This window comes from Periplaneta americana, chromosome 3 (assembly GCF_040183065.1).
Source record: "Periplaneta americana isolate PAMFEO1 chromosome 3, P.americana_PAMFEO1_priV1, whole genome shotgun sequence".
Classification (NCBI taxonomy): domain Eukaryota; kingdom Metazoa; phylum Arthropoda; class Insecta; order Blattodea; family Blattidae; genus Periplaneta; species Periplaneta americana.
In genome coordinates this window covers 37,321,677-37,334,698 of record NC_091119.1, presented here as the reverse complement: position 1 = coordinate 37,334,698, position 13,022 = coordinate 37,321,677, and the positions used below count along the sequence as shown (strand labels likewise).

The window sequence follows — 13,022 nt, the reverse complement described above, 5'->3', positions numbered from 1 at the left end:
ACGTAGGAAATCACTGAAGGATATACCTTCTGAACCCAGAAGACTGGCAGTTGCAAGCTTTCGTCTTAACACTGAACATGATATCCAGGGTAAACACCACAATCGTCTTGGCATCCTTCCATCAGCATCCTGCATTTTGTGCCATCAACAGGTAGACATGGATAGACAACATCTTGCAAAATGACCTGCTCTGAAATCCTCCAAGGAAGTCGACCGCTACTGGGAAGCCAGAGCCCAAATGTTTTTAATTATTTAATCCGTAGTTTTGTTCACCACTTTCTTGTTTTTCCCTCAGTCAATGATAGTAAATATCATGTACTAGCCATTAGACAAATAAATAAAATTCTATTTTGACACAAGATTTCTTCTTGCAGTTCTAACAGGAGCTATAGCAACACTTCACAATTTGATACAAAAGTATACTAAATTGCAGTTCGCAGGCATACTGCTTCTGCCTGCCTTTCTTACAATATTTTTACCCCGGCTTGTAAGGAATGACGGTTGGGTTGAAAAATCCAATGTAACAAAGGGTGAATTTGGTGGAAAACTGTCAGAAACTGCTGAACGAACAAACCTATTATGCAGACTTTTAACCAACAGCCAAGTCGGCCTGCTATCTTTTTATTTGGTAGCTAGCACAAATCGTCAATGTTACAATATTGGAGATAGTCTCCTGCTACTTGTCATATTGTGTGTGAGAAATATTTGAGAGCAAGAGAGGTAATGGCTGTATGGTAAAGTACTTAGTATTAGTTAACATCATCATCACCATCACCACCACCATCACCATCAACAATAATCTTGTGTGTTGATTCTGTGGACATCCCTAACATACAGCAAAAAGATTTTCTTATCTTACAGCAACACAACAGTCATCTGTAAAGATTTGATAGCTCAACACGTCTGTACTCTGTATTCTTGATTCTGTGGACATAATTATACCAGAAGAGTCTAGTTGTCTTCCAGCAGCACAACAATCAGCCGTGAAGATCTGATTCAACAAGTCTGTACTCTGTGTGCTGATTCTGGGGACTTATACCAGAAGAGTTCACTTGTTTTCCAACAGTATAACTGCCAGCTGAGACGACATGACAGCTCAACACGTCTGTATTGTGTGTGCCGGATCCTGTCGACATCCCTGACATATCAGAAGAGTTTACTTGTCTTCCAACAGTACAAAAGCTAGCCCAGAGAGCGTGACATTTCAATATCTCTGTATGCTCGAATAGTAAAGATGGTAACCATTGCGCCAATGTTGAAAATGCATGGATTAAATAAATTGTGCTTGATGTTGAAGTTGCAATCATGTACGCAATATTGTTAAAACATATTATAAAGAAATGAAATGTATAGATTATTATTTTATATAAAAATAAATTGTACTTGGATTGAAAGTATAAAATGTATTTCTTCAGAGAGATAGAATCCCAAATAGCTGTGCATTCTAGTAAGGGTTGCCAACCCTCCCGTATTTCTCGGGATCTCCTTATTTTCCTCTAATTTTTAACAGACTCCCAGCTCCCATATTTTTCTTCTCTTTGTGCATTTTTCTCCCTTATTTTTTAATAATGTGAAAATCATTATTCTGAACATTCGATTTTGCCGTGAATGATGATGATTTATATAATGAATTTTGTTGTTCAAGAGACGCACTCAAATATGCAGTCTTTATAGAAAGTAATGCTTGCCAGAAATGGGTTTTAGTGCTCACCCCCATTAAAATCAAACCATGTTAATGTTACAAATTTGTAAAAACTGGCTAGTTTTGTTCTAAGCACACCAAGTAGTAATGCTTATACAAAGAGGGTGTTTCATCTCATGAACAATAATTGAGGACCTAACATTCTAAATGTGCTAAGTGCAAAAAACAACTTCCTGAGATATTGATGAAAAACACACTGAGAAATGCATGTTGAGATACCTACAACGCCGTCTTTTGACACATAAATGGGTCACTTACAGTTGAGCTACAACAAAGATAATTTAGTATGATATTCTCGTATGGATGTTCCTCAGATTGAATAAAATGAAATTTGAAAAACTGACATTTAGCACATTCTAGAGTGTTAGGTCTTTAATTGGACAGATGTTGGAAACAGGAGCAAGACACACATTATCAAATCAGAGCTGAAAAGTGTAGTCGAATTCAACTATTACGTGAGACAAAATCTGTCTCAAAATACTCTTAATTTAAGCCTAGCTGCCGAAGTGTAGAATGACGTTTTTTAATAACTGAATTTGTGTATTTTATATGTGAAATTTTGTTGATTCTTTAGTTTTCCTTATTTTCTTCAAAAAAAGTAAGCAACCCTAATTCTAGGGTACCTAAAAATTCCTCCTCCTTGTAAATTAACAAATCAAAAAAATATTTGAATAAAAATTGTAATTATATGTATAATTAATTAATTACAAAAATATAATAAACTTAATGGACAGCTACCATCATGTTATGGTTAGTTTTATTTAAAAAAAAATAATGTAATACATTAATTAGCTTTGTACAAATGAAGTGTAAAATGCCCAAGGAGTCCTTCAGAACTTGTAAGGCCATCTCGTCTAAGCAACTGACATTAAGTCAAAATCTTCTGAACAATGAGACAGTGAAACTGAAAGTCGTTCTGTCATCACCAAAAAGAATTTCGATAATTTCCCTGATTGAGTGTTATATTTTTATGCCAGCAATGTTAGTAATACTGTTTCTTTTCTATATCAGCATCCTTTATTTGCAAGGGCATACCCAGTAAGGGACAAGGGATGGTGGCAATTGCCTCCTCAGGAGCTAAAAAAATAATAATACTAAAACAGTCAAAGCGAACACTTAACCAACTAGGATATTGTAGCGTATGCTGGGTTCTGTTAAAAAATAATATCTTAAACCAAACCAAATGAACAACAAAGTCATTACGCGAAGGGAATTTCACTTTTATTTTTAATCTGGTATTGAATCCATTTTTTTTTTTTATTTAGTTTTGGAGGAAATTGCTAGGGAGGGGAAAACATGGAGCAAAGTGAAGAAGTTGGCTACAAATAGGGTCTGATGGAGGCACTTTGTGAATGCCCTATGCTCCTCATGAGGAGATACAGGAGTTTGATTGATTGATTGATTGAATCCATATCACAAATCTGCTTAATGTGTCTTTAGTTTACTTTCTGTTCTATTTTGTATCATAGCTCGTAGCAGTACACAAATCTTACTAATTCATCTCCAGATGGTGCTCAGGAATTAACAGTTCTGCAAACCACTAGGCAGTGCTATACTCACTGCACTCGAGCACTTGAGAGTGTTCTGGAAGCTAAGTAGCGTCACAACAGATCAACACGCCAGAGACTTCCAGATATTTCTAGCATAACCTACTATTATATAAACATGCTGTCGGGGCATCAGTCAGTGTAATTTCAGCTGCGTTGAGTAAACAAATAAGTGAACAGTTAACAGTTGTGCAATTCGGCAAGTTGGTGAGTGCTGAATGGTGTAGTGAATAGTGATATTGTGATAAATAAACTATATTGCGGTTGAAACATGAATTTAATATTCCTGGCGACTTTGACAGTAACAAATGCATACCAGAAAATTTTTTCGAAAAGGTGAGTAAAGGTAATTAGGCACTATAGTCATTATTCATACTTTTGAAGTGAAACTTCTTTGGCGGCATTATGAAAAAAAATTATATGAGAGTGATTGGAAAAAAAAAATAATGTGACAGATGACAGATGCAACATCGAAACATTGCAATATGTCACATTTTTTAAATAAATTTATTATTCTCGGAAATGGCTTGGTAACATTTTCCAGTATTATGTTTCTATGTATGAGAAATCGATTGCGCTTGAAATGTTTGGGGAAATTCATAATGGGGGTGAAAAATGAGGTTAGAAATTAAAAAATAGAAAGATTTGAAATGAGTTGTAGTCCCTGCAAAAGTAATTATTTTGGAATTCATCCAAAATAATTACTTTTTGCAGGGACTTCAATTCTTAAGAGGAAATGAGCCATGGCAGTACCAGTGAAAGCGAGGATAACAGTGACGAAACTAGATTGCCAAGCTCGTCTAAGGCTGTCTCTGTTGTCAATCCCGAAATTGAAGAGAACAATGGCTGCCACGAAAATGATCTGGGCTGTTACATAAGACGAGCTTTCCAGGTGACAGTGGAAAAGGAGGAGTAGTTAAAAAGTCCGTGGTCTCAGTCCAAGAATTACTATTTTGCAATTCACTCAAGCCATTTGCAAAGAAAATTTAACCATGCCTAGTTAGATCAATATGCTCCATGACTAGTGTACTCCAAGTGACTGAAGGGTGCTCTATGTAAGCTCTCCTGCCACTGATACTGTTAGAGGGGTTTTTAGGCCATTCACGAAGTTCAAAGATATGCACGAGAACTGCAGGAATCATGTTGCTACTAACATTCACAGAACTGCAACAGCTATTGTGAAGTCTTTTCTCAAAGATGTGTCTGTGAATGTTCAAGTGCAAAGTTTTCACCGAAACATAATTGAAGAGAACTGGGAAAAATTGCCATTGATTATTTCCTGTGTAGTATTTTGTAGCATACATGATATACCTCTTAGAGGAAAAGAAGTGGATGAAAGGGTTTTCTTTGATCTGATGAACTTATGAATTGACTCTGGCAACAAGAAATTGAAGGATCATGTAGAGATATATCGTCATTGCCATTTACACATCGTAGAAAATACAAAATGAATTAGTAGGTTTGTATGGCGAAGTTATTAGGGAGAATGTAACAAATCATGCTAAGAAAGCCATGGCTTACACATCAATAAAAACTTTTATCTGATCAGAGCATTGGTTTTTTCATAAAAATATAAAAATACTGATTTAACATATTTTTGAGAAATAAATGTAATTTCCTAGGATAGGACTCAAACAATTCCTGCACTACCAGTCTTAAAGAAAGAGAAGTTTGGGATGGTCAAATACAGTAAAACCTCGTTAATCCAAACTAATTAGGGGGATAAGCTGATCACTTTAACGAAAGTCCGAATTAACAGAAATAACCAAAAAGAAAGTAGAAAGCGCATTAAAACTTCGTTTATAGCAACAAAACACGTTTATTATGGTGTATTCAAAGGGCATAGGCCTAAATACACTTACAGTACAGTAAAATGTAAAGCAATGTACTTTAAACCTTTGTTTAGGTAATAAGTAATAATATTTGTTTGTATAATTTAATTACTTTAATGCAAACTTGATGAATTTTCTTTATTTTTAATACTATAAGTGTAATATTGTAATTCCATAGTTCTAATGTATAAAAATAAGTCGTAAAACAAGGTTCTTTAATTTTTTCAAACTCGTCTTTTTTTTTTTTTTTTCTTTGCCTGTTCGGATTAAGTGAAGTCCAGCAAATCGGGGTCTTGATTAACGAGATTTTACTGTAAATAACTGCTCAGGCCATGAGGCCTAAATTGAGAAATGATGATGTCGACGATGGTAATGATGATGATGTAGATGGACTGCATCTTTGTCCTAGACCTAAATTTATATATGTTGCAATTTTCTTTTTATTTATTTATTTATTTATTCTGGTGTAGTTAAGGCCATCAGGCCTTCTCTTCCACGACACCAGGAATACAAATACAATAATAGAAATGAACAGAAAAAAATACACTATATACAAAGTAAAGCTACACAAGAAATAAAGAGAGAGAAAAAAAAACACTATAAACAAAGTAAAGCCACACAAAAATACACACAGGTTGCAGTCACACAAACTTTAAATGAGTGATTAAACATAAATTTTAGTTTTCTCATATCTGCAATGGGAAGTCTTCCCTTTCTTTGCCAAACACACTTTAAATAGGTAGTAAGTATTTTATGTTTCTCAATTAGTAATTGTCGCATGGCAAAATTTGTTGGCAAGAAATATGAGCAGCCTTCGAAATTCTTACTGGTCTCTAAGCATGATATTCTTAGCTATATTTCATAGTTTTGATGTTATGATTCTTGTATATATTTTATATCCTACATTTAAAATGTGTACTTCTTTGTCTTCGTTATTTATGTAATAATAAATGTTCTTATTATTTAACAGGCATACTGTATTACCACAGACTAGTATATACAGTCACGAAGCTCAATACGTAGTAAATATGCATCCATAGATAATTGCTAACCACTAGGATCGCTAATATCGCCTCATTACAGACAATGCTAAATAGTACCGGCACAATCTATTGCTCCTAGCACCCTCACAGCTCAAGCTTCGTGACTGTATATACTAGACTGTGGTATTACTAAAATTTTGTTCTTGGACATGTTATTCTCGAGCACATTAGTGATTGTTATCTTCGTTCTTCACAGTACACAAAACCAATTGAAGAAGAGGCAGTTGTTCCGGCAGCAACACCCCCTCCACCTCGCACTACAAACGGCACTCTAGATAAGAACAGGAACAATGCTAGTATTGGACCTGGTGCGGGTACAGGAGGTGGTGGAGATCCAAGGACTCCTAGTGATAAATCTCGTAAGAAGAAGATGAGTGATGAAGAAATTTTGGAACGGTTACGAACAATAGTCAGTGTTGGAGATCCAAACAGAAAGTATACCAAGATGGAAAAAATTGGTCAAGGGTGAGTGAATTATAGCAAGGATCTAGTGGCATGAAAAATGACTCTGCGGTAAATTTTACTTAGAGCCCTCTCATTTAGGACTGGGTGCTTTCACGTGCCATAAATTTATGATATGGAACACACAGTTTTACTTACTTTTAACTCTACAGTCACTGTAAGTTACTGTCACTGAGTAATTGCTGCAGACTGACACGCTGCAAGCTAAAAAAAATGGCTTAAATGTATCTATAACTATGAAGAAGTTACGGAGAAACATTTCTTTAGGAAATATAAATGTTCAAAAAAATGATATGAGAAAGCTTATGTTATTAGCCAATATAGCCTATTTCTTGAAAATTTTCAGAATGTATCTACTGTAATTTTATTACTGAAATTTAATTACACTCAGCAAAGTTTTATACAGGGCTTTCATTTCAAAACTTCCTAGTCTAAATAACTAATTATTTAAATCGAATTCAGTTCAAACAAAAAACACGTCAATTTAGATATTGAGGGGGAAGTCTGAAACCAGGCTTGATTGCATTTTAGATTTCATCCCCCCACCCCCAGCCACCCCCACTTTGAAATTTCAAATGGCACCCCTATATTTTTATACTTAAATATGAAAGTGTATTCAATTGTTTATACACCTCATTCGTTTTCGCATCTTTTGTTTTCTATCGTCACCTGGCAACCTGGATTGTTGTTATTGTTGATTAGAGCTGAAGAGAATAAAGCTACAAAAACTTATTGAGCATTTCATGTAATACTGTAGTTGTGTTTGTTTATTAAATTATTTTAAAATGGTGTATATCCTTCAAGAGAGAACATAAATCATCCTTATTGATTAAATTTAGGAAATTACACAAAATAAGCTGTGTTTTCGTCCTAATGATAATAACAAAAATACAGGTTGCCAGGCAACAATAGAAAACAAAAGATGCGAAAAAAAATGAATGAGGTATATAAACAATTAAATGCTCTTTCATACTTAAGTATAAAAATATAGGGGTGTCATTTGAAATTTCGAAGTGGGGTGACTGGAGATGGGCGGGTGAAATCTAAAATGGAATTAAGTCTGGTTTCAGACTTCCCTCTCAATATCTGAATTGAGGTGTTTTTTTTGTTTAAATTGAATTCAATTTAAATAATTAGTTATTTAGACTGGGAAGTATTGAAATAAAAGCCGTGTATGTTTTACAATAAACATTGGCATTGCAAGCAAGTCGGGTGCAGGAATCCAATCATTAGAGTCATAATTAAGTGGACGATAAGAGACTCACACTTATGTAGCCAACATTTTTGAACACACATCTCGAGTTTTATCTTTGTCGCAGCAACACGCTGGAGAAATAATAAAAATACAGTACATATATATTGAATACTAACCTGTACTGACCAATACTGATGAGCGTGGATTAAGTAAAGATACATTTTTCTGTTAATAACTGCAGGTATTTTAAGTGACGTTACAGGTTGCTGCGGACTCTTGCTTCTCAATTGTTAATAATTGACAAACAAATGCATGTTCAGAGCTTAAAATTTCTGTCAATAATGAAAGTCAAGAGAGTGGCAAGATTAGAAAAGAGTGGAATTAACGAGGAAGAAGTGTGCAAGAAAATCAGGGGTGGCAAAAGTGATACAATAAGAATAGAGGATAAAGTGTGAAGTGTCAGAAGAAAGTGTAAAGAGTGTAGTAAGATAGATATAGAAACAATGAATTAAAGAGAAAGAACGTCTGAATACATGGGAAATTAAGTGAATTGGATAATTCATGTGAATCAGTGTTGTGGGTTGGGAGTAGCATTAGAGATACTATAACTGTTGGAGCAGGGGCATGCATTTAGGGCAAGCGGGGTAAGCGCCGTATACCCTAGTAGACACACTTCAGATTAATGTATCAATTTTATCTCGTTCAGCTTATAGATGAACATTTTTTAATGAAGTGTATTCTGCACTTCATATATAAATGTTCTGCATTAACTACATTTCTGCAGTAAGGCAGCTCTTCATTCACAGCTTGCCTGAAGCCTCATTTTACAGTGCTGGAGCATGCGCGGACAGTAGACAAGGAGGGAAAATTTCCAAGTATACCACTGTATTGCCTATATGCTCGTATACGCAGGAATAAGCGCTGGGATTATCGCTTGTCCAGACTTGTGAAGTTCCTGCAGAAGAATAACAATGTTGAATTTGGTAGTGTGTATGACACATGCGATTTGTTTGTCAATTGAGATAGTGTTAAGGATCTTTCAGTTATTTGAAGATTTTGTTTCTTTGTGAGTGACAATTGAGGGCTTTGCCGGAAGAAAGGCAGATAGACCTATACGCCCTTCTTCGGGAAAACGGTTTAAAATGTAGTGAATAATTCGTTAATTATACGAGGGGGATCCAGGAAATAACGACCGTTTTGTTGTAATAATTAAAAAAAAAAATATTTATTTGAAAAAACAAAGTCTGTTACATAACTGAAGCTTCCTTTACTTCTCTACATAATCACCACCTACATTTAAACATTTGTCATATCTGTTCACTAGCTGTAGAATTCCCGTGTTATACTCCTCTGCTGCCAGTTCATTAAGCCAGGTGTTCACTGTCTTCTTCAACTCTTCATCACTTCCAAAACACGTACCACCCAGAAAGTCTTTCAGCTTAGTGAAAAGGTGAAAATCGCTAGGAGCAAGGTCTGGATTATAGGGCGGATGATCAAAGATTTCCCAACTGAATTGATCCAGCAATTCTCGAGTTGAAGCAGCAGTGTGTGGGCGGGTGTTGTCGTGAAGAAGCACAACTCCTCTCAAAAGCAACTCCTCTCCTCTTCTTTCATTTGCCGGTAAATTTCTGCAGGTTTCAAATGTCGGGCATTCAAAAATCGAATCACACTCCTCACCTCACAGTCGGCGGGATTATCAATCACGTCGTTCATTTTGAAGTAACACAAAATGCACAATGGCGTCTTGTTGCAACCAGTACTCACAACATTATGAGAACACATGTTAAGGAAGCCAGTTGACCTTCAAACACGGAAGGGGAGTCAGCTGCGCGGCGGGTATGCGCGAACAGTCGTTATTTCCTGGATCCCCCTCATAGTAGCGAAATTTTGTTTTGATTGTACTATACATACCTGCAGGACAGGGCTGCGTGCGTGTTTAACATTTTATTCAGGTGCGTTTTAAAATCTTAGATTGCATGTATCACAATTCGCCATATTGATGTATACGCCCTTTTTCCGGCAAACCCCTCAATTTATGTCGTAGTTTCCTGTGTATAAACTAAATACAGAATAGATTAAGAATGGGCGATTCGTTATGTCCTATCGAACAATTATTGAAACACACATTTCGACTACATTCTTTACAAGAAAAATTAAACATAATACAAAGAGATCGACCATGTCCTGAAATGCCAACGCTTTTTGCAGCTCATAAAGACAAAGGAAAAGAATATACTCGACATTTTCAAGCGTCCCAATATCAAAAAACTCAGTAGGTTGCAGGAAGTGCGAAATTAAATAAACTCTTTTGCCGGCCCTGTCTTATGTTTTCTAAAGAAGAAACAGTTTGGTCTAAAAATGGTTATGATAATCTGAACAATCTGCACAATGCCATTAATAAACATGAAAAGTCACAGGCACATATTTTTAGTGTTTTACAATTTAAGTCATTTGGATCATCTTGAATAGACGTAGAGTTAGATTCACAATTTCGTGTCAGTGTCGAGCAACACAATGAAATGGTGCGAAAGAACAGGGAAATATTGAAGAGGTTAATTGTTACAGTCTGTTTTCTAGCCATGCATGAATTGCCATTTCATAGTCATTGTGAGTCAGAAGAGGCAGTTAACAAAGGAGTATATTTAGGTGCGCTCAGTTACCTTGCAAAATATGACGGAGCTTATTTCTGAAGACATTCTGAGAAAAAAGTCATATAAACGTTTGTTCTAATCACAATATTTTCAGAGTTACATTAATTTGAAGTTGTTAGTAAAATACCTTTTTTCTTTAGTTTTACGGGTAAAAAATATTACAAATAGAGAATGAAGTATTCAGAAGTGCCATTTCTTTAATTGGCTAGTTTTCTAAAGCTAAAAATAAGCTCCGCAAGGGACGGTAAATCCTCGTGAATCACCCTGTATATATATATATATATATACACGCACCTGTGTTGGAGTCTTCTACATATAAGTATATGGAAAGAGACAATAAAAGAGGGAATTAAGATGTAGGTGCGAAGAGAAAGAGATAAGTACGTAAATAAATAGAGGAGAAGATAGTAAGGAAATTATATTTGATGTTCATTCATTTCATTCATTTAGTGTTCTGCCCAAGGGGAGGTCTTTCACTGCAAACCCAGCTTTCTCCAATCCTTTCTATTTTGTGCCTTCATCTTTGTCTCCTCATATGATCCATATATCTTAATGTCGTCAATCATCTGATATCTTCTTTTGCCCCAAACTCTTCTCCCTTTCACCATTTCTTCCAGTGCATCCTTCAGTAGACAGTTTCTTCTCAGCCAGTGACCCAATCAATTCCTTTTCCTCTTCGTGATCAGTTTCAGCATCATTCTTTCTTCAGTCACTCTTTCCAACACAGCTTCATTTCTTATTCTGTCTGTGCAATTCACACGCTCCACCCTTCTCCATATCCACATTTTAAATGCTTCTATTTGCTTCTCTTCACTTCGTCGTAATATCCACGTTTCTGCCCCACACAATGCCAATTTGATGTAATTGTTGCAAAATGGAGAAAATAGAAATGTAGACAAATTATTTAGGAAAAAATATCTGGGAAAAAATTATTAAGAGTAGGTGAATTTGAGAATAGTGAATAAAAAAATAATGCAAATAATTAAGGACAGGATTATACAATATTAATAGGAAAGTGAGAAATGGAAGGGAGACAGTCTAGGTATGAGCGGGAATAGAAGAGGATAGATAGGGAAGGATAAGTAGAAATTCATTTAAAATGAAAGCATAGAAAGTAATCAGGAAATACTTGATAAAAGAATATATAAAAAGATGGAATGTGGGTATATATTAAAGTGATGGTGGGTCGAAAAGCAGAAATGTAAAGATCCACCATAACTATGATTTGTAAAGTTGACTGACAAATAAATATCAATGTCTTTTTTCAATGTTCAGATTGTTGGTAGTTTGTTATGTTGCTTATTATGGTAAGGTGCATTGTCAAGCATGATAATACTTCCTAATAATAACTGTTGAGTTTCAACCCACTTATGGTACCTTGCCTATCCAGCATGGGAAGCTCTACCAGTAGTTAAGCTCTCAGAATCATGATACACGCAAATCTCACTGCCATGTCAAGGCAGATAAAATGGGGACTGCATCACTTCTGTTTTGTAAATGGCTGAATTATTGTTATAGATGCATTCACATGAAGATATTGTGAATTGTCGCATTTAATGGAATGGTTTCTAGCTTTTATACCAACGTAATGTTGTTGTTGTTTTCTAATGCCAGGTGTTTGACAATAAAGTCATTGCACCTCTTGCACTCCAATATTTTTCAAAGATATTATCATGGCCAGCCACTGAAGCACAGATTTTGAGGTGTTCTGAATCCATTTCTTGGTTTGAGTTGCACAATGGGCAGTTAGGGGACTGATATATTCCAATTCTATGCAGGTGTTTGGCCAAACAGTCATGGCCTGTTGCCAATCTAAATGCAGCTACAGACGATTTTCGTGGTAAATCGGGAATTAACTGTGGATTTTGATGCAGAGAGTTCCATTTTTTCCCTTGGGATTGTGTTATCAAATTTTGTTTGTTGAAGTCTAAGTATGTAGATTTAATAAATCTTTTCACATAGTAACAGGTCTGTAAGTAGCAGTGCTGCCCTTCTTTGCTAAAGCATCCGCATTCTCATTCCCCAGGATTCCACAATGGGATGGTATCCATTGGAATACAATTCTTTTATTGAGTGATATTAATTGAGAGAGCATTTTAGTTATTTATGCTGTTTGAGATGAAAGTGTGTGTTTAGAGACTATTGATAGAATAGCTGCTTTGGAGTCTGACAATATAACTGCATTTTAAAATTTATTGATGTGGCATAGAAGATTCCCAAGACTTTCACTTATTGCAATGATTTCTCCATCAAAACTTGATGTTCCATACCCAAGAGATCTATAAAGTGAGAAGAGACAGCACATAACACCTGCACCGGCACCTTGTTCTTTGGAGATCAAGGATCCGTCGGTGTATAAATGAAGTCAGTTTTGTGGAGGGCACCTAATATACACACCAACATAATGTTTGCAATTAAGTTTGCATGTAACCTTACAGTCATAGAATTCGAACTTGTAGTGAAGGATTACACTTCTGTCCATGAGTGATGTCATTGCCAACTGGGCAGGATTTGGCTGCAACAAAACACCATGTAAAAATAATACCATATTTATGAATTTCTGAGATGTACTAGATAATTTGGAACTCCT

General features: G+C 35.5%; 1 protein-coding gene across 3 annotated transcripts in view; it reads left to right on the top strand.

Moving 5' to 3' along the window:
- Window positions 1–13,022, top strand: part of Pak (serine/threonine-protein kinase PAK 3-like protein) — an 86,986-nt gene that overhangs the window by 49,888 nt on the left and 24,076 nt on the right. For all 3 annotated transcript variants that reach the window (XM_069820334.1, XM_069820332.1, XM_069820335.1), the window contains one exon: window positions 6,321–6,589. In XM_069820334.1, coding sequence (XP_069676435.1) covers window positions 6,321–6,589 — 269 coding nt within the window. The remainder of the gene's footprint in view (window positions 1–6,320; window positions 6,590–13,022) is intronic.